This window comes from Pomacea canaliculata, linkage group LG1 (assembly GCF_003073045.1).
Source record: "Pomacea canaliculata isolate SZHN2017 linkage group LG1, ASM307304v1, whole genome shotgun sequence".
Classification (NCBI taxonomy): domain Eukaryota; kingdom Metazoa; phylum Mollusca; class Gastropoda; order Architaenioglossa; family Ampullariidae; genus Pomacea; species Pomacea canaliculata.
In genome coordinates this window covers 5,421,651-5,441,724 of record NC_037590.1, presented here as the reverse complement: position 1 = coordinate 5,441,724, position 20,074 = coordinate 5,421,651, and the positions used below count along the sequence as shown (strand labels likewise).

Sequence of the window (20,074 nt, the reverse complement as noted above, 5' to 3'; positions counted from 1 at the left end):
AAATCAGTTCTGCCACAGAGTTCAGTGAGAGGCAGGGTTCACAAGATAGCAGGTAGCAAGATAACATGGTGTGATAATCAGAAACTAAAATAACATTCATAGAAACAGAATACATGAAAGATCATGTTTGGAAAAATTAAAGGACACTTCATTCTGGTTGCCTAACACACATCACCATAATAGGATGATAAAATTCTGGGTGATGGAAAATTATCAGCATTATCGCGAAATCTTCAAGAATTTTCAAAATGTAACTGAATTTTATAAGCAGTAAAAGAATTTAGAATAAAAGTTTACAATTCATTTTGTCTACACATAATAATTTTAAAAACTATTATTTTCAGAAAGCTATTGATAATAAAAAAGGATAATTACAACTTATCAATGTTAGCAGAAAGCAATATCTAGAAGCATTTAATCTTTAAGCATTTGTAATCATCATATTTTTGACTGAGGTTCCACAATTATCTTTTCTTTAGTCATGATACTTAAAATATTGTTTTATGAATTATATACAGGTACTAGGCTTTGATAAACATATTCTGAAATAAACTAACTTAATGTCTCTATTATATGTGATCCACCACAGCAGAATGAGTCATAAGTAAAACATTTGATATTTTGCAAATTGTGTATTTTTAAAATGTGCAGGTTTTGACCTTTCTATTGATACTAAACTTGTTCTCCTAGTCCTAAAAGTGAGTGAGTTATAAAGGTCACAAGTGTGCAAGTCTGATGGCACAAAGTTGACCCTGATCTCCTTTCTGGTGCTCTACTACAAAACTCTTGTGTGACTTAAGACTCATTAGGTGGTGGCAGGTCTCATATAGTAAGTCTTAAATAATGGCCTGATGCTTTCAGTTATGACATTAGTTAACTGTTCTTCGGTGTTGTTAGAGCTGAGGTGGAAAGGCTGATGATGGCTTTACATTAAACTTTTCTCTCTCTTCCTCACATACATACACAACTTTTATGATACGCAACATTCAGCAAATACTTAATTTATAGAAAAAGATTATTTGCATGATGCTTGAAAAAATACTTTAAAAATATTTTTTTCCATTTAAGGGTAAAAGCAGATAATGAGTGAAAGTCTTGATTAATGAACAGATAAAGAAAACACATAGGATTGGCATATAAACAGGATTATTTTTTATGCAAAACATATGCATGCATGCACACACATTCATACACACAGCCATTTACTCACCTATCCACAAACATGTGCACACACTCATACACACTCCTCATAAACTGGGGACACATGAAGGAGGAGCAGAAAGACATGCTAGTATTTTCCCAACATATGTGGTAGGCACAAGGCTGCAATCTCTATAATATTTTTCAAACTTTCATGGATAAGACAGCTACAAGAAATACAGGTGTGTTCTTGGGCAGTAAGGCTAATATAGTCTAAGTCAGTGAAATCTCTCCTTACCGTTAACAGTAACACTTGTGATTGTCTGAATTTTGACACATGAATATATGATAATTAATTATTAATGAAAATCTAAATGCTATGAAACAAATATAAAACAATGCCATGGTCATCTTTGAGTGCAGTAATATTTTCAAAATGATCCCTACTTTAATTACTTGCAGATTTATCGGTCTCAAACATATTTTCTGTCTACAGTCTGAAGTTTCCTAAATGGATGAGCATATTAATTCTATGATAGTCTTTGATCTGGCTTTTTTGCAGAATTTTTTAATATTTTTTTTTTAGATTCTTGGTCTGTCCATATCTTCTAGTGTGTGTCCAGTGTTTTCTGTGAGTCATAGTACATATCTGTAGATATCTATCTCCTTAACAGCCACTAAAACTCACTACTAAATTGAAAATAAACCCATAATAATCCAAAGGAATATTTCTGAATGCATGTTTCTAACTGAAGTGAAGTCTCCAGTCTGCACTCATTTTGTAGAAAAAAACTTACACACCACCTTCACTGACTGGCCAAAAAAAGGAATTCAACATCAGTTCTTCAATATGGTTTTATTTTGACAAAATATTTGCCCTGGCTACCAAACACTACAAACAGAAAAAAAAAATCCTGGAGATAAAACACTAAAAATGGAACGGAAATTGACTGAGGATTTCTACTGAAGTGATCCATCACCTCAATTCTAGTAAGGCAATCACAACTGCAATTATTTTTAGTCTTCATTTACAAACATACATCTATCACATCTTTAATTATTTTATAGCAAAACTTGTAAAACAAAATTCTGCTAAACAGGTAAAAACAATCATTTCAATCATTCATATCATATACTTTCCACTGGTATAAATCATATAAACCTAAAATATTTTAACTTAATGATTTCAAAATATTACATTAATAAATTTGTTCATACCCTGTAAAAAAATCTGAATATATGTAATACTATAGATTGACCTATCATTTATTGACCCTTTTTTAAAAATCACTCTTTGAAATGGTTCCTGTCAAAACTTACATATATGTATTTAACGTGCATCCGTCAGTCTACATGTTGCTTAGGATAAAAGCTAATAACATGTAAACGGGTAACTGTATTGCTTTTCTGTGCATATGCACACAAGTGTGGATGTAGTATATAATATCCATGCATATTATAAAAGGTCATCTTTTAAAAAATACTTCCTCCCTTTTCTTGACTGCTGCAGTACTGTTATGGCCTAAATCTGACAGAAGTAATTATGTGTGTTGACACTGGTGTCCTACTGATAATTATCCTGCCTGTTGACACTGGTGTCCTATTAATATTTATCCTGTCTGTTGAGGCTGGTGTCCTATTAATATTTATCCTAATCCTTATTATTTCACTCTAGAGTGTAGCTGTAGTTTAATTAAACTCTTGCTGTGGATTTTTACTGTTATCTTTTTTTACATGATTATTTTGAAAGTTAGTGATAACAATTTACTCGCTTCAGTAGTTTACAAAGTGTTATTTTTTTAGGGATGAATAATTGCAAATCTCTAAACAAACAACCTTTATCCTGACTTATAAAAAATCCTCTGCCTATCAAAACACTCTGTAATAAAAGAAGAAACACATCCACTAATATGAAAAAAAAATCATCAGAAACACGATGGCATTCCTTGAAAAAAAATGCTTGCATCACATGCTGTAAACATCATCATTCCATTTTTTATTACTTGTGATCAATCATAATTGAGCTGTAAAACTGTGACAGATTTACTAAAAGTTGGAAGTTAGTTAAAGTGTTACGCCATGTACTATGGCTATCTTAGTGTAGGAACAATATACCGGGTAATTCAAAGGTCAAAGCTGGAAGCCTTTGTTATAAAAGACCATAAGACCAGCAAATGTCTACTGAAGTTCTGTCAAACATCCTTGTTTTAAGCTAGTATCACCAATCATCTGATACACTATTCATTTAAATACAGGAAATTTTACAATCTTTGACAGCTGTCACCTGCCTCATTAATTAAAAAAAAGGCACATAAATACTGGATCAGTTAATCTTGTATTATCTTTCAAAAATAAAGGAAAAAATAAATAACAAAACCACAAACCTGACTTGCTATAGTCTGAAGTTCAGCAATGCATAACCGATAGTTTCTTAACTACTCAAGCAATCCAAATCACTGGAAATGTTGTATTCATAATTTTAGAAAAAAGGTCACAAAAATTGTATACTACAAGCAGTTATGCTAAACAACTTGGAAACAGACTGGGCAGATCTAATATTAAAAGCATCTACAACAGAATAGAAAATACAGAAATTACTCCTTTTAACAGTTTAAGGATAATAAAAACGCACATATCTAAAGTGCACAAGATCATCACCAAAACAATGCATTCCAGAAGGTAACAGAATACATTTATCACCTTTAAAAAGCAGCTAAAAGCAAATTTTTATATCCACCATAATCATAATAGTGTATGCCTTAATCTTATCACCTTGAAATTTTTGAAAACCATGCGATCGTGCCACAAACAAATAATTCTAATGAACAGCTCAGCCCATAACATACTGCTATAAAGATGCCATCATTGTGACACACACAGAAGATAAAAAAGAAACCTGCTGGAAACCTACTGAAACATTTAAAACCGATGTATTGCTTCAGATGCAAATTATGTACTTCACAATATAGTTTTAAGTTTTAGAGTTTAAAATAAACTTATGTCTTCAAGGTTTACATTAAAAACAATAAAATTACAATTTACAGTTTATAATATATCTATAGAGAGAGAAAGGGAGAGAGTGTATGCTTATTTAAATCTGATGAATTAACATCTTATTTTAAGCTTCATCCTTCTTGTTCATTCCATTTTGACAAATGCAGTACATGTATAAATCACAACACTGGTTCAATGGTAGGACAAGAGACAAAGAAGTGCAGTTTAGTTTTGTTGAAATGGCTTGATTTGACTGGATATCTAATGCCTCCTTCAACCTCTATTATTACTAGACATAACAAGTGACAGAAGGAAAGAGAGAGAAATGATTTTAAAATCACACCATAGTATAATGTCTAGCCCAGTAATGTTAAGTATCGAAAGTCTGTCCATGAACTGGGATTCTGCACTATACAAGCATCATCATCAAAGTAGAGAATGGTGACTTGGGTTGGTTGATGGTGTTTAATACCATCTGCAACTAAAGTTATATAAGAGAGTTATACAACAGTAATATAGTCCTGCCCTGTAGTTAGGTGTTATATCGAGAGAAAACTTGTGTCACGGACAGATGACATGAAGAATGGAAGTAAGGAAGGATGCACGGAATTGTGGTGAGCGTGTATTGTGCCAGCAAAGCGGGTTGCACAGGCCGGTTGACTGTGAGTTGGTAGTTTGCAAGAAGGGTTTGCATCTAGAAGGGTTAGAGTAAAAATATATATAGCGAGCAGTCACCAACCTATGGGATTTTTTTTCAAAAGAGAGACACTAGAGGTGCCTAGTCACTCTATGTGGAGGAAAGACGGGGCTGCACTATCCAGCTAGACAGCCATCTTCAAGGTAGCGGAGACGAGAACTCCAACTGAGAGGAAGCTTCTACGTCAGCTACATCACCGTCGACCCTAGAGCCGGCGTTGGAATTTTGGATGCCCGTCCCCCAGAGGAGGCACCTGACTTGGAGCTATACAGAGAGAGTTCAACGTGGAGCCATGAGTGTCATCACTGTTCCCCCAGGGGAGGTGTCCATCTCCCATTGACGTATCCGAACACTGACCCGAGAGTCAGTGCTCAGCCAAGTGGATAGACCCGCATCCCGTTGGTGTGGTGCCGTCAGAGACTTACGAAAGTTTGCAACTTACTGTCCTTTCAGGGCGGCTTCAGTTAAAGATTCCAAAGGGGGTGAGGAGGCTTGGTCCCCTTATGCAGGAGTATGCATCTCCTGCATGTTTTCAATACTTGTGTGAAATAAAAAGAAAACTGTCGTCACTGTGGTCTAATTCGAGGGACATCAAATCCAAGACTGTCGATCACGATTTAATCCTGGGCATTGTGGCTGTCACAAAGACCGTGAGTAGAGACCATGGTTAATGGCGGCTGCAGCTGTTTGACTTTGAGTGGGAAGATTTGACAATTTTTCTTTATATACGGTTAGTGATAGAATGTGTAGTGGTGAGTGTATGTGGGGAGTGAGAGTTTCTTTTAAGAAGAACATTATAGTGTGTTTAAGTAATTGGATAATAGCTTTATTAAATTTGACAGGGCCTGTATGAAGGCGGATTTAGTTTTGTATTTGTCAAAAGAATGCGCAAATGTCACAACTGAATGAGTGAGTGCGTGTTGAGGTGAATGAGTTCAGTTTGCGCGTGGCAACTTGTATAAGCTGGTGTGTGAAATCTTACACAACCAAGAATTATTACTTACACATGCTATTACACCACACCGCTAAAATGCCCAGTAAATAGTGTGAACAGCAATAAAACCTGGACACTAGCAAAAAATCCCATGTTCTATGTACACTATACTGCATGAAATTATCAAGCATGTAAATTGATGCCAAGCAGAGACCATACCAATGACAATCATTTCCCGACCAGGATGTACTTCCCTCTACCAAAGCAATATTACTTAAGATTTTCATTATTCACACCATAAATTCGATGTATAGCTTACGGTATGTAATAAACTGGTATTTTTTTTATATAAAAAGAATGAAAGACATTTAAGCTTAAAAGATATCTAGAAGTGATAATTAGCTCTTTTCTCTACTTCCCACTAAGTCCCTCATGTGTCACAATAAACAACTAGTTTTCTACCAGTTTTGATAAACATTGCATAATAATAAAGCTTCACAGACCACAAAGCATTTTTCATGGTCACTTCTGACAACATGCTGTTAAGAACACCAAAAAGACTGCTTGTTCTGCAGTACAGCTATCAGATGGTTGTTTAAATGCAAAAATAAATTCCAGGATATGCAAGTCATGGAGACATCAACAAAAAATAATCTGGGTTATCAACACAAAATAAAAGGCAAAGATCTCATGCTAGAGGCTATAGAGTCAATGAATTTTAAGTATTTCACCATATCTAAAGGGCATGTGTGTTCACCATGTTTGGGGAACAGCTTATGTTAGTGGTTCACCACATCTAGAGCCTGGTATGTGTTAGTGGCTCATCATGTCTGGGACATGGCATGTTTGTTTCACCATGTCTGGGGCATGACATGTGTAAAGTGCTGTTCCTTAGTTCCCTCATATTTCAGCTATCCATTTCTGCTGAGTGGTCTGCGGGAGGGGTTTATTTTGATCAGCGGCCTGAGCCGGCAATCTTTTAAGCTTTTGATGATGAATGCATTACAAAGTTTCAGCAGAAAAGCCTTCAAGAAACTAATCAAGGACTGTTTCTGATATACATATCACATTGTCATGGTCAACTAGCACTTCCACCACCAAAAAATGTTACTGAGAGGATGCATCAATGATAGAATCTGATAAGTCAAGCTGGAATAGTCAGCTACAACGACATAGTTGGGAAACAGACCTAATACAAGGTAGTAATCACAAAACTTGTAACAACTGATCATCAAAACAATTCCCTGTTTATGATATGAAGGGAAATAGAAATGTGAACATCACAAAGCATACACAGACCCAGCACACAACTTTAAGGCATAGGTGGAACTGTAGTGGAACAGCTTGATACATCAAATTAAAAAAAGTGTCTAACTTTACAATATAAAAAAAGTATCACCTTCTTCAGAAAAAAATGCTGCTCTGTAAACTAAGTAGCAAACAAAAATATGTAGTGAATATTCCATGTTTCTATGACAGCAATAGTAATGATCAATAATCCCTGGACAAAATGCAGAGATGTAGTCATATAGATTTTGATGCAGTATGTACAACACAATGTGATCAGCTGCATGCATGCAACATTTAGCCCATGCCATTACTGACGTTATTAAAAGATGGAGCAAATGTCACTCTTGTCTACTGAAAAACTATGAAAGATGTTCGTTGGCCAAGAACCCATTTTATGGCTGATCCATCAGGATTTGATAGGAGTATATATTTGGACTTCATGTTACTCCAAACAAAATAATTGATAAAAACCAGATTTCTTACAGGCTAATAACAAGATACTAGAAACATTTTCTTTCAGCAACAAATTTTCCTAGCATACAGGACTGGTTATTTTTTAACAAACTGAATAATTGCTCTTTTTTTCAGTAAACAACAGATATGAATATTATGTCCATGTTGGTTCTTGGTAAAAACAATTACATCATAGAAGGCATGCTAATGGTGGTTTAAGAAAAACCCTAGTCATTCACGATTCACTGGTTGTACATGCACACAATCATGTGCACAGCAAATAAAAAAATCTCATGACTTTCAGACAATGAAGTGCAGTGGATAATAATCATCAAAACTTTCATGGTATTGTCATACTAAATGCCAAGAAACAACACCATGAAATAACCATCAACTATGCCAACTTAAAGATGAAATATGCAATTAAATAGCAAACTTTCCCTTTCAAATTTAAAGCCTTACCAGAGTGCAAGTGCTGATTTTTTTAATGACTAGGTTCAGCTCAGTAAAAGATATTTTTCAAAATTTATGACAAACATTATAAAAAAAGTTTACAAACTATTTCATGAAGGTCATAATTATCCTGACATCCAGGACAGCTGGGCAAGTGGGACATCAAGTTAATGGATGTCATTGTTACCTCTTTCTCTGTGTATCTCTGCAGGCTATTATCCTGATACAGTCAAATCTCCCTACTATGCCACCTACCGGGACCGAGCAAAAGTGGCATAGTAGCGAGGGTTCATAAAAACGGCTTTATTTGTTCAAGTTACCCGTCAGTTTAAAGCTCTCAAGAATCGTCGGCTGGCGCATGTTCTTTTGGCGGATCTCATACATCTCGTTGTCTAGTCCAGTGGTTCTCAAAGTATTTCGGACCGCAGGCCACTTTACTTAAGTAAAAATTATGGCGGGCCACCAAGCCCTAAAAATCACTCTGTACTATGAATTTCAAATTTAAATTGCAGCCTTTGTTTCATTACAATTCAAAACTAAATGTCCTTCTGTGACAGTAGAATAGTAATAAGTTGACATAAAACTACATACCTCATTCTTTGTAATTAAAATGTTAATGCGAGGAATGCATCACTTTAAACATCACTTTGCTGACATATGACGACTGTCAGCCGCGGACCACCTGACTTATGCCTGCGGACCACTTAGTGGTCTGCGGACCACACTTTGAGAACAACTGGTCTAGTCGATCGCACGCTTGCATCATACTAGGCTTTCCACTTCTCTGTTGTAAGAACGGTGCTCCAAGCTAGCTGGGCTTACTCGAATGGAACAATTTCCTCCCTCGATCTCGTCCTTTTCGCTTTCCTCACTGCACAGCATCTCTCCTGCAATCTCCTCCATCGTGAAAGACCCGCCAGATGCGACGCGCTCGCGGAATTTCACAACTCGTGCCTTTACAAAAGTGGCATAGTAGCGAGAGTAGGAGGTGGCATAGTAAATTTTTTTTGCATTGAATTTTTAGTCGGGACCGAGCAAAAGTGGCATAATATCGAGAGTGGCATAGTAGCGAGATTCGACTGTAATGACAATTAATGGCCTTCATTCACAATTTGGAAAATATCCTCTTGTACTGAGCCAAACTTTTTTGTATTCTTGTACACCTTTAACAGCATTTATATAGTAGAGATTCCAAAAACTAAGCATGAAACAAATTAACTACATGAGAAATAGCTGCAGAAAGCAAAGTGGACAATCACTGATTCTGATCCTGATCGCAAACACTGTCATTTGATCACCAAGTCTTACTGCAGACCATTTGAGATACTTGATTTTAGAAAAAAAAAATGTGACGTGGATTTTTTCACGTCAGTTAGACCATAAAAGCCCCACTAACAGTGACAGTAATTCTTGACAAACAAAAACAATCCTTTGCATGCATTCATGTTCTCCCTTAATTCTAATGGCTATGCAGTTCAAGGAAATATGAGGTATCTGCACACCCAAAGCTTGGGTAACAAGTGGATTTTTCATTCATCATTTATAATAAAAATGTTACGAAAGCAGCACCCGAATTATTCAAAAAATAAAATGTGAATGGACGCATAACTGTTGGATTTACAAATCAGTTCTTTTCATAGTTGCCTTACACAGTAAGGCAATGATGTAGGACAATTCAATACAGCAAACAGTTATTTTCTCCAGAATAATTAGTGTGCCTGATGACTTCAATAGCATGTCTATTAATTGGGACATCTATGTTTGCTGTTCCCACTCACGACCACACATTTAAGGGGAGGGAAATCTCAAGCACTAAGGACGAAGAATGAAATTTTCTTGCTGGATGGTGTCTCGGTCTTTTCTCATTACCTCTGTTAATGTATGGTGCATTGACCATCTTTCTCTTTGGTCATCTTTAGTCATTCCATTGTCATTCTGCATTAGGCTTTACAAAGAACCTTTAACCATAAGCACCTACTAGTTGCCCTCTGGGACAAATAAAGTTGCATACATGTCATATTTTACAAAGCAATTACAGTCCCATTGTACATCTGCTGAAGACGATCCAGCAAAATTGGACTGCACCATGGTTATAGAAGAATCCTAATCCCACTGTTGTAAACACTGCTGAGACTTGGTACTTTCAGGACACAGGTAAGTCTTCTCAAGAGGAGGTGGGTAGTGGGATTGGTGTTTTACTCTGAGCCAGCATTTAAGGCTATATCATGGTAAAGCAGCCAGCCCTGTAAACAGATGCCATATGCAGAGAACTTTTTATCAAGGGTTCAAGACAAAGTCTCCAGCACAGAACCTTAGTTCCAACTGGTACTGACCAGTTTTTGTTTTCTTTTGCTACAGGGTACAAAAGCAGTCTTTTAAACTCAAGACATGACAACGAAACAATAAACAGCCCACAAGACAAGGTGGCAAGGGAGATATGTGATCAGTACCTATAGCTGTCACTTCACGTGGGATAACTTGTGTCCAGCAGAAAGGTGCGATGGCCTTACTTCGTCAGTAAAACTTTGTGCAGATACTTTTTGAACGTCATCCTTTTGTGCTTACAAGCACTTTGAACTCTTTAAATATCTCAAGTTACCTGTCCCAAAAAATGCAGCCCACTTGCTGGGGTGGTGTAAAGGAGAAACAAAAGGCACAATGCATATAAATGTTTCTGGATGTGAAATTTAATACAGTGTTAAATTTGATCCAGCAAATCTATTGTTAGTGTTATCAGTATGAGATCCTATCCACACTCAAAAAAAGGTAGAGTTAAGGGAGAATGGAAAAAAAACCCAAAAAACTGGCCTTCCCAAGACATTACAAATGAAGAAAAAGCACTACACTATTTTATCAGCACAACATTAAACTTCAGCAAATATTTCTAACTGCAGTTTTTTCTACTTCTCCAAAGTCTGTTAAAATAAGTTCTATATAATACACTGTTTCAGATATATCTCTGTAGGGTTAATGGCTTCACTGTCCCAAATTCTACACCAAAACATGAAAAAGCTTCGAAGTATCTGCACACTCAAAGATTGGGCAACAAAAGGATTTTTCATTCATCATGTACAATAAAAATGTTACGAAAGCAGCACCCAAAATATTAAAAAACAAAAATGCGAATGGATCTATAAATGTGAAACATAACTGTGAACATGAAAAAGCTCTGAAGTACTATGCAGTTTAAATGGCATATTTTTTTGTCCTCGTTTAACTTGTTTACAATTTGAAAATGAAAATAATAATCCTTGTTGATTTCTACTGTCCTCTTTAGAAAGAAAAGGAAAAAATAACTATGTCCAATCCTCAATTTCGACTCAACTTACCTGGTCTTTTTAACTCTTATGATATCTACAATAATATGAACGATGATTTGAAATGTGGACTAATTGTGGCATCTGGGAATCATGATTAAAATTTACTGCAGATTAAAATGTACTGTCATATAAAGGGGACTATAAAAGAGGCCAGCTATCGATGACTGCTAATCAGACAACAATATCTTACTATGAGTCTGAAATAACTGCATAAACATTATGTAAGCCCTTTAGGAACAAAAAGATGAGAAGGAAACAAATCTAAAGGATGCAAAATATATTTAAAATAATGTGAGGACAACCCACAACTGATGTTACCAAAAATATTCAGCAGTACAATCAAAAACTGCAACTGTGCGTGTGCACACACACTCATAAAATTCCTCTTTCACACACACCCACACACAGATGAACATAACAGAGAGCTGCATAAATAGCCCTTTTTTAACTCTCCATTTTTCTAAACTAGGTACTGCATGTTGCGCTCTGGATTCAACATGGATGGAATGGTACACACTTGCAAAAAATAGGATCCAATACCCAACTCGAGGGAACCCAAGCAAATAAAAACGCGAAGCAATATAAACTCATTAAAAAGAGACAAACCTTCACCACTTTTTCATTCATTTATATATGGTGAAAGAAGCATAATGCCAGTGTTTTTTGACAAAATCCTTATCAATATTTTGTGAAATACAGGCAGTCGTTGACTTATAACCTATGCAACTTACGACTGTTCGACTTCACAACCACAACTATGACTGGTGTGTTTGGCCATGGCTGGCAAGGGAGCAAAATAAAAGTGTGTGTTTAGAGCCAATAAAATGAAATAACGAACAAAGAAAATGTTTCTAAAATACCATGTGGCTTAAAGATGTTTACAATATGATTACTCAGCACAACATACTTATGGTAATTTAACATGACTGATTTACAACCAGATTGAGTTACCACCGGTTTGTCGTAGCCAAATGTGGTCATAAGTCGACTACCTGTAAATAACCACAAGTTTTAACCAATGCTTTGCTACATATCATGGGGTCACTCAGGCTTGACCCTACAAAGACATGTTGCTAGGAAACCTCTTCTGGTAGTTCCTGAGATTTACAGTTATGATTTGTGTGGCTTACATGAAACAGTATGTGCATGATCCACAAAAAGTCATGTATATTAAAACTGGAAAAAAGAGCATCCACTGCTGATATTATTTGATGACTCCATTTCCAAGAAAGGGTGTCAGATGACACACATGTGATTCGAAGGAAGCCTGTGGGATGGGTTTTCAGCTTTAAAAATCTAGGTCGACTATAGCTCAGGAAGGAGAACAAGAAGAGGATGAAATTGGTGCAAACTGGCAGAGGCCATCTTCGCCTGAACTGAGGTGGTGGTGGTGGTGCGTTGTGGGTGTGATGTGGACACCATGCCTGCTGCCAGGGGGACGTTATGCTGCAAGGACACGGCAAAAAGATACTACAGGCATGCGTTCACAAAGTAATGCAGCACACACACCCACCCACAAGGCACCACTTCTAAATGCCACTTTTAATCAAGCTTGCACCAAGCTGTGCTTTTAAAAGATTTTGCAAAGCATAGTTGCCAAAAAAAAAAAAATAAATAAAATAAAAAAAAATAAATAAATAGAAGACTTTCTGTACATCTGCTACACAGGCCACTGCATGTTGCTTTGCGAAAATGAAACATGAAGCAGAATGAATATTTTAGACTGTAACAAAATATGACAGCAACTTTCATTGGTTAATATTTATACCATAAATGTATGAGTGCTATTTTTGTACATGTGTTTGTGCTTGTACCCTGTCAAAAAGCTTCAAAGACTAAAACTAATATTAATTAGCTATGTAAATTATTTACCCACTATTAATATCCTATTCTATCTTATGACGTAGCTACATAAACAGTGTTTGAAGTGCAGGAATATTTGTTTCAAATGCATAAATTACAGTAAATTTCCTGACAAAGAGAGATAATAAAAAGCAAAGAATGCATTAAATTCTAAAAATTGGGAGATATTTTACAGTGGTTATTAGAATGGATTCATTGAATGGATGCTACTGGAATTGAACCAAAATAAACTTTTCATATATATATATAGAACATCAAAATAAAAGAAAGCTTGAAAATATCTGCTATACCAAAACTCATTACTGCAGAAGCTTCCACAAATGCTAAGCAATAAACTTGAAACTGTTGTGAGGTGTGCTTGACATCAAACGAACGTGATTTTAGTAGCAGATGGGTATTATATAAAATCAATGTTTTCTGTTTCTAGACAAAAATATCATGGTAAACATTTTTTATCAAATGTTTACTTGGGAATTAAGTGACACTGTTGTGCTTCTATTTCCCCAGTCATATTTTATCAGAATTGCCATCTAAATTTGCATTTCAATAATCCTGTAAGATGTTCCCCTACCACCCCCTCTCCACCCATGCAGTAAACAGTGTCATTTCACAGCACCCAACATATCACACAAACTGTTAGGCTGCAATGGAACTTCATATACATATATACATAATTATTAACTCTTTTCAGTTGAAATTTTCAACTTCATCCACTGTAAAATGTGATTTTTGACTAATCATGTTTGACAGAACTGTAAAAAGTTAATGAAGAAAACTGCTTTAAAAAAAACAACCAAATGACTAAAAAATTGTGAAACATGAATGTCAACAAGCTATAAATAAGCATAAAATGAATTCTAATGTTCATCTCTGCCTGCACTTTTTAAATTTTTACTAGTACATTATTATGAACCCTCTCTTTATGACTTAACTGATATCAATATTTAGCAGCTGAAAAACTATAAAATGGTGCCAACAAACAGTAAGCTTGTGCAAAATTAGCACAAATGCAAATTAAATACACAGTTTTCAGCTAACCTTGGGTGACAGCATTGAAAGGGGGAGGCAGCGATGGTAAAATTTGCTGATATCAGTTCAGAGAAAACTAAACCAGTTAAAGATTTCACAATCTGAGTGGCTGCTACTGTGCATGGCAGTGCAAGACAGTTGCTTCAGCTCTGCATTAAAAAGTATTTTTTGGTAATGGACCAGCTCAATAGCTGCACAATCACATACCTACATGACAATTCCTTTAAACAGGTAGGCACACAAGCAATGAGAAGATGTTAAAATTGTTAACTAATACTTTAGGTTATTTTTCACAATGGAAAAACACAGGAGGGGTTCTAAAGAGCTTTCTTTATAGGACTGTGTTAGGATTATGGTGGATTGTAACTCTGAAATTTAACAAGCATGGAACATCATAGGAACAAGTGTGCTTTATATGCCATCAAAATAAAAAGTACAATCTCTACACAGTACTATAAAACGATTTCAAAACTGTGCAAATATATACTAGTAAGATTTATCTTTTTAAAATTATTGTATTTTCTTGTAGGCATGTATGCAAGGCTTTTCAGAAAGCTTTAATAAAAATCTGCCAGTAAAACAGTATATTTCAGCTACCAACAAGAACTCAAAAACAGCGAAAATACATCCACTGAGACATATGTAAAGCATATAATTTAGTTGTTTATGCACAACATTATGCTATATGACATATCCCAAAAAGTTGTCTGCAATTACAATGCTGAACATTAGCACCTCTAAATATGACATGTCCATTACACTGTATTTCTAACAGGTTTATTTTCCTTTTTAAGCTGTAAATGCTTCTAAACACATATATTCACTTTTTCCACTTCATCTTTCCATTTCTTAGTTACTACCACCTGTGATTAATTACAATTATTAAGCTACTATTACATCTGTTGGACATGAAGCAAGTTAAAACCAATTTATTAAACCTTTTCTGTGGAAAATGCTTTTTAACCTAAAGATGTAAAAACAAGAACTAAAGCAGTTTTAGGATGTGATTTTGTGAAGTTTTCATGAGTTTATTTTTAATTTTTGAAATTTAAAAATGATGTTTTCGAGAATAATCGCAAATTGTTGGAAGTCCTGGCTTCATAGGGTTAATGGCCACATGAAATAAGCAGCTTTTGCAACCTTCACAAACAAGCATAGGCTCATTTTTTTAAGTCTCTGTTCTAATGTAAAAATGAAGGCCATGAAGACAAAGCGGGACTTTAAACTAAAACATTTACAAGACAAATACTTAGGTGACAAATACATAATATTTTACAAATTACTGGGATAAAATTTCATTAAAAAAATTACAAATAATTGTAGAAAAATGCACTTAAACATCATGACTTACCAGATTTCTTGAAAGGTGCATTGCCAAAAGGATCAGAAGAATCCGAGCCTGACATTACAAGATCCTCCCGGCTCTTGACATTGGAAATACCTACAATAGTAAAAACTGCATTTAAGAATGTGGCACATTCAAGACTCATTGTGAATCTGAAGATATGGACACAAGCACAAACCAGGTTCCAAAGCAATATGTTAATGAGAGGATCAGCAGAGTCTTCCTACTCCTGAAATAGCATTATCACCATCTAAATCCTTTCTAAATGCTGTCCAGGATAATAAAAAGTACATCTTGAATAATAAAATATTAAAAAAGACCATTGGACGATGACATTTCTTGAGTCAATGAGTCATTTTACTGAATTGTTTTGCAGAAAGGCAATCTTATAAGGGAAAGCACTTTCTGCTTCCCTCAAAAGCCTTGAAAAAACTATTCTTTAATGCCAGATAAACTTAGCAATGTACATGCTTTATAAGGTGATTGAGAGGATTCTTTGACAATCCATGACGCTTTAACAAGGCACCAAAGCTTTAAAGGGCAACAAGAGTGCAACACTTTTTCTTCATGATTGGTTTAAGTTCATTTTAGAATAATAATTCTCAAACTATGAGGACATAATTATGCATGATTTTCAAGATGTAAGCCTTCAAACACCAGCATTCTCACCTGCCACTAGGAAAGCAGAAGAATATTACTCTCCTATACTGGAAAGTTCAGTTGCACACAAGTAGTATTTGTACAGCAAGTGTGGCTCAGTCCAGCAAATCTACTCATGTCTTCGAGCAAATGAAAAAACATGACTTAGATTGTCATGCTCAAAAGTGATTTTTTCACCCAGAAAAATAAAACAGCTGATTTTGGAATACAGTCCTACAGCTTTGTAGACCACACTATTTCTAGAAATGCTACCCTTTCGTCACTTCCTGTTTTTTCGACAAATCCAGGTGTAATAGAAAAACATTGATATTTCTGGTGCCTCTTCATCATGAAATACCACCGGAATATGTTTTTGTGATACTTTATATTCTATTTCCAGCAATATCATATCATATCAACCTTTAAAAAAGTCTCTTAATGAATGACCTTAAGGGACAATAATACAAAACAATAATTTAAAAAAAGGTCTGATGAGAAAAATGGCCACAGCTTAATGATATCTGAGATGTCAGCTGTATTAGATACACATGAGTGCACTATCTTGGTGCTATGTTTCGACTACAATCTTTGGTAATTAATGTCAATACTTTTTTTTTTAAACTTGAGAGCTTTGTACTTAAAAACTATAACACTGTAAACTCTGAATGGGTTAGATCTTTAAATCTATTTCTTTTCATTCTCTCCCAAAATCAGATGACTTCACTGATTTGTGATCGACTGGAAAAGTTTTACAAAGTTAACAATTTATGCAAAATGTTGGTAATGCCTATTCCATGGTGACAATGTAAGACACCACCCCCAATCCCGCTTGCAACTCCATTGTTCTGAAAGGCCAATATTTGCATGAATCAAAAACCAGAGAAGCCTTATGACCACGTATTCTCAATGAAACTACCCGTTGCCTAATGAAGCAATATGCAGCATATTCTGATGCTCATCATCTAGCATATAACAAAATGAAAGACTTCTAGAATAAATATTGCAGTTATGAAAACTTACTGGTATTCGAGCCCCTACGAATTTTATCAAACTCTTCACCAAACATCATGTCTTCTGTTTCGTTGCCAAAGTTATCATCAAATGGATTCCATTCAGCCAGATCTGTAGAAAGTGGCCGACCAAACTGTGACTGTCCTCTGCAGATAAAATTAGCAACCTTGAATACACTTTCATGACCCAACACACATGCATTTCACATTCTCGGGTATTTTTAGCCACAAGTGACCATACCTACAAAGTGCCTAATTCTGCATATACCTGTTTTATAAACTGTTATTCAACCACACAATCACAGTCAGAGTCTAATATCACAGACTGCTTTTTTACTCCATCCACTTTTAATATGAATGTACACACATTCATGCTCACACATAAACACACATGCACAACTTACATAGGAGGGGGAGAGCTGATGGGAGTTGTGGTTGCTGATTTCGACTTTAAATCATTTGGTGCGCAAAGCATACCACTTCCTCCAGGATGGTATGCCCTTATAAAATATCAAAACAAATTTTAAGTAATTCAAACATGAATCTTTTGAAGAAAAAGTGTTTTCAATTTATCTTATATTGAGACCTTTTTATTTTTTAACCAGCCACTAAACTGCAGTCAGTAGCCAAGCTTTATTCAGGTTTAAAATTTTATACAAAAACAATGAATACTTAGCTCACTATGGCTTCACACGGCATCTTAAGTCAAATCAAGTTACCCTGAGTAACACCTGAGGTTAATCATTTTTACACAAAATTCTGAGCTTGAATTATGCCAAGAATGTCATAAATATACATTATGAGGGTGTAAAGGGTAAGCAAGGAAACCAGTTTTACAAAATATCCAGTATAAAGAAGGCAATCTTCACAAGTAGTGACAATTATCTGATATAGGCTGCTTACCTGAAAGCACTCCCTTTCCCTCCCATTGTCAAAAAGGAAGTATCACTGACATTGCGCCTGTGCCTAGTTATTTTTGGGCTAGTTAATGGAATTAGATCTTTGTTGAGATCTCCCTACGAAATAAAAAGAAAAAAGTGTTGTATTTTGTCTCCACAATTGCTCATGTGTGTTTGACTGTAAGATACACAGAGCTTAAATAATAATAAAGTTAACTTAAGGTGCTTTACAAAACAAGCAACAACAAAAAAAGCCCTACAACATTCAACTAGCCTTGGAGTGGCAGTGAAATTACACTTGAAATAATCTATTGGAAATTCACTCTATAAACAACCTATCATTATATTTACTGAATTCGTTTTCCATTCACTAACAATACAAAGTTTTGGCCTATTTAAATTACTTTGTATTTTGTGACAGCATATTTTTTTAAGGAAAGATTACCCAGGAAAAATCTGATTAAGACCTTAACAGCAGAAGACTATGGCTATTGACATCAAACCCAAATTCAAATTGTAAGTCACAGCTATCATGCAGAAGTGAAACTCAGAGTACTTTATTATTTTCTGATGACTTGGCCCATGGGACTGCTGGTTGCTTAAACACCTCCTCCAGTGCATTGGCAGGGGGGCTTGTATCTTGCAGTTGTGAGGCGGAGGCACTTCTATGGCTGCTACTGCCAGAACTGCTTGCAGCTAAATCATCAATGTCTATCAACTGTCCTGTCTGCATATTATTGGTGGAGCTGGAACTGGTGCTTAAACCATCAACTAAGCTCTCTGTCATAGGCTGAGAATACTGTTGTAGCTTTTGCTGATGGAACTGCTTCTGTTGATTTTGTTGCATCTGCTGCTGCTGTTGTTGCATCTGTTGCTGTTGCTGCATCATGGCATACTGTTGCGGTGTGATATACTGTACACTGCCAAAGCTGAGAGGTGGTACATAGCCTTGGGGTGGGGGATAGGGAGCAGCAGGTGGTGGAGGCTGTCCTGGAAACTGTGGTGATGGTTGTTGAGAACCTGGGAATTGGGACGATGGTGTCAGGTACTGACCTCCATACTGCGGAGAAGGGGTGGGCTGCTGGACATCTGAAAGGTGAAAATAAAATCAAGAGATATTAAGCCATCAGAGAGTATCAATCAGCACAGCTCATGGAAAAACACCAGATTAAACAGGGTTCCCAGGGACAGGGATGGTGCCAAGTAAGGACCTTATAAGGACCTTATAAGGACCTTTCATGCATTCGTAAGGACCTAAGTGACAGTCATCAATGCTTAAGTTTTTCTCTTGTATGGTCGGAAAGATGTATTATTTATGAATCTGTGGTCTTCTCTATGTTCTCAAATACATGTATTTCTAGTAATAAATAATCAAAGAGTTAATTTTGATGCCTGTATGCCATATTTAGATTAGATAACTTAAAAAGTGTCCTTAGCGCGCTGATAACATACACCATTAATGTTCCAAGTTTTCTAGAAATCTAAGTAATAATAACTGCAAAACCTGAAAGCCATTCTTTGGTGCAATACAAAAGTCAGTTCATGTCTCTCTCTCTCGCACACACACTCTAACGGGAAGAAAGAGAGAAATAGAGGTATGCACAGTAGTACTAGAAGATCAAGGTTCAAGAAAGAGTAAGTTTCTAAAGACCTTTTGAAAAAAGAGTGTTTTTTGCGAATAAGGAAGGGCAACTAGTGTTGTACAGATGTGTAGACCAAACATGCGGTTAAAATTGTCGGTATTTTGCGCCAAAGTCGACTCCGAAAATAAATTTGTGGTAATATTTTATCGATATAAGGACTTGTAAGCGTCACAGAGAAAATGTAAGGACCTGTGTGAGAATTTGTAAGGACCGCATGGCAAATATAAGGACTTATAAGGCCTTACGGCGAAAATTCAATATGTAAGGACTTATAAGACCTTGTAAGGACCTGGGAATCCTGTTAAATAATAAATAAGAGGGCATTTAAACCAAAGTTGATAAAGTACAACAGGTTGAACACATTT

General features: G+C 35.7%; 1 protein-coding gene across 1 annotated transcript in view; it reads right to left on the bottom strand.

Moving 5' to 3' along the window:
• The window catches only part of LOC112575694 (AP2-associated protein kinase 1-like), a 41,472-nt gene that overhangs the window by 11,805 nt on the left and 9,593 nt on the right, over positions 1 to 20,074 (bottom strand). The window contains exons 11-15 of the mRNA XM_025257676.1: positions 18,623 to 19,155; positions 18,071 to 18,183; positions 17,572 to 17,667; positions 17,178 to 17,314; positions 15,525 to 15,614 (exon numbers count right to left, since the gene is read on the bottom strand). Coding sequence (XP_025113461.1) covers positions 15,525 to 15,614; positions 17,178 to 17,314; positions 17,572 to 17,667; positions 18,071 to 18,183; positions 18,623 to 19,155 — 969 coding nt within the window. The remainder of the gene's footprint in view (positions 1 to 15,524; positions 15,615 to 17,177; positions 17,315 to 17,571; positions 17,668 to 18,070; positions 18,184 to 18,622; positions 19,156 to 20,074) is intronic.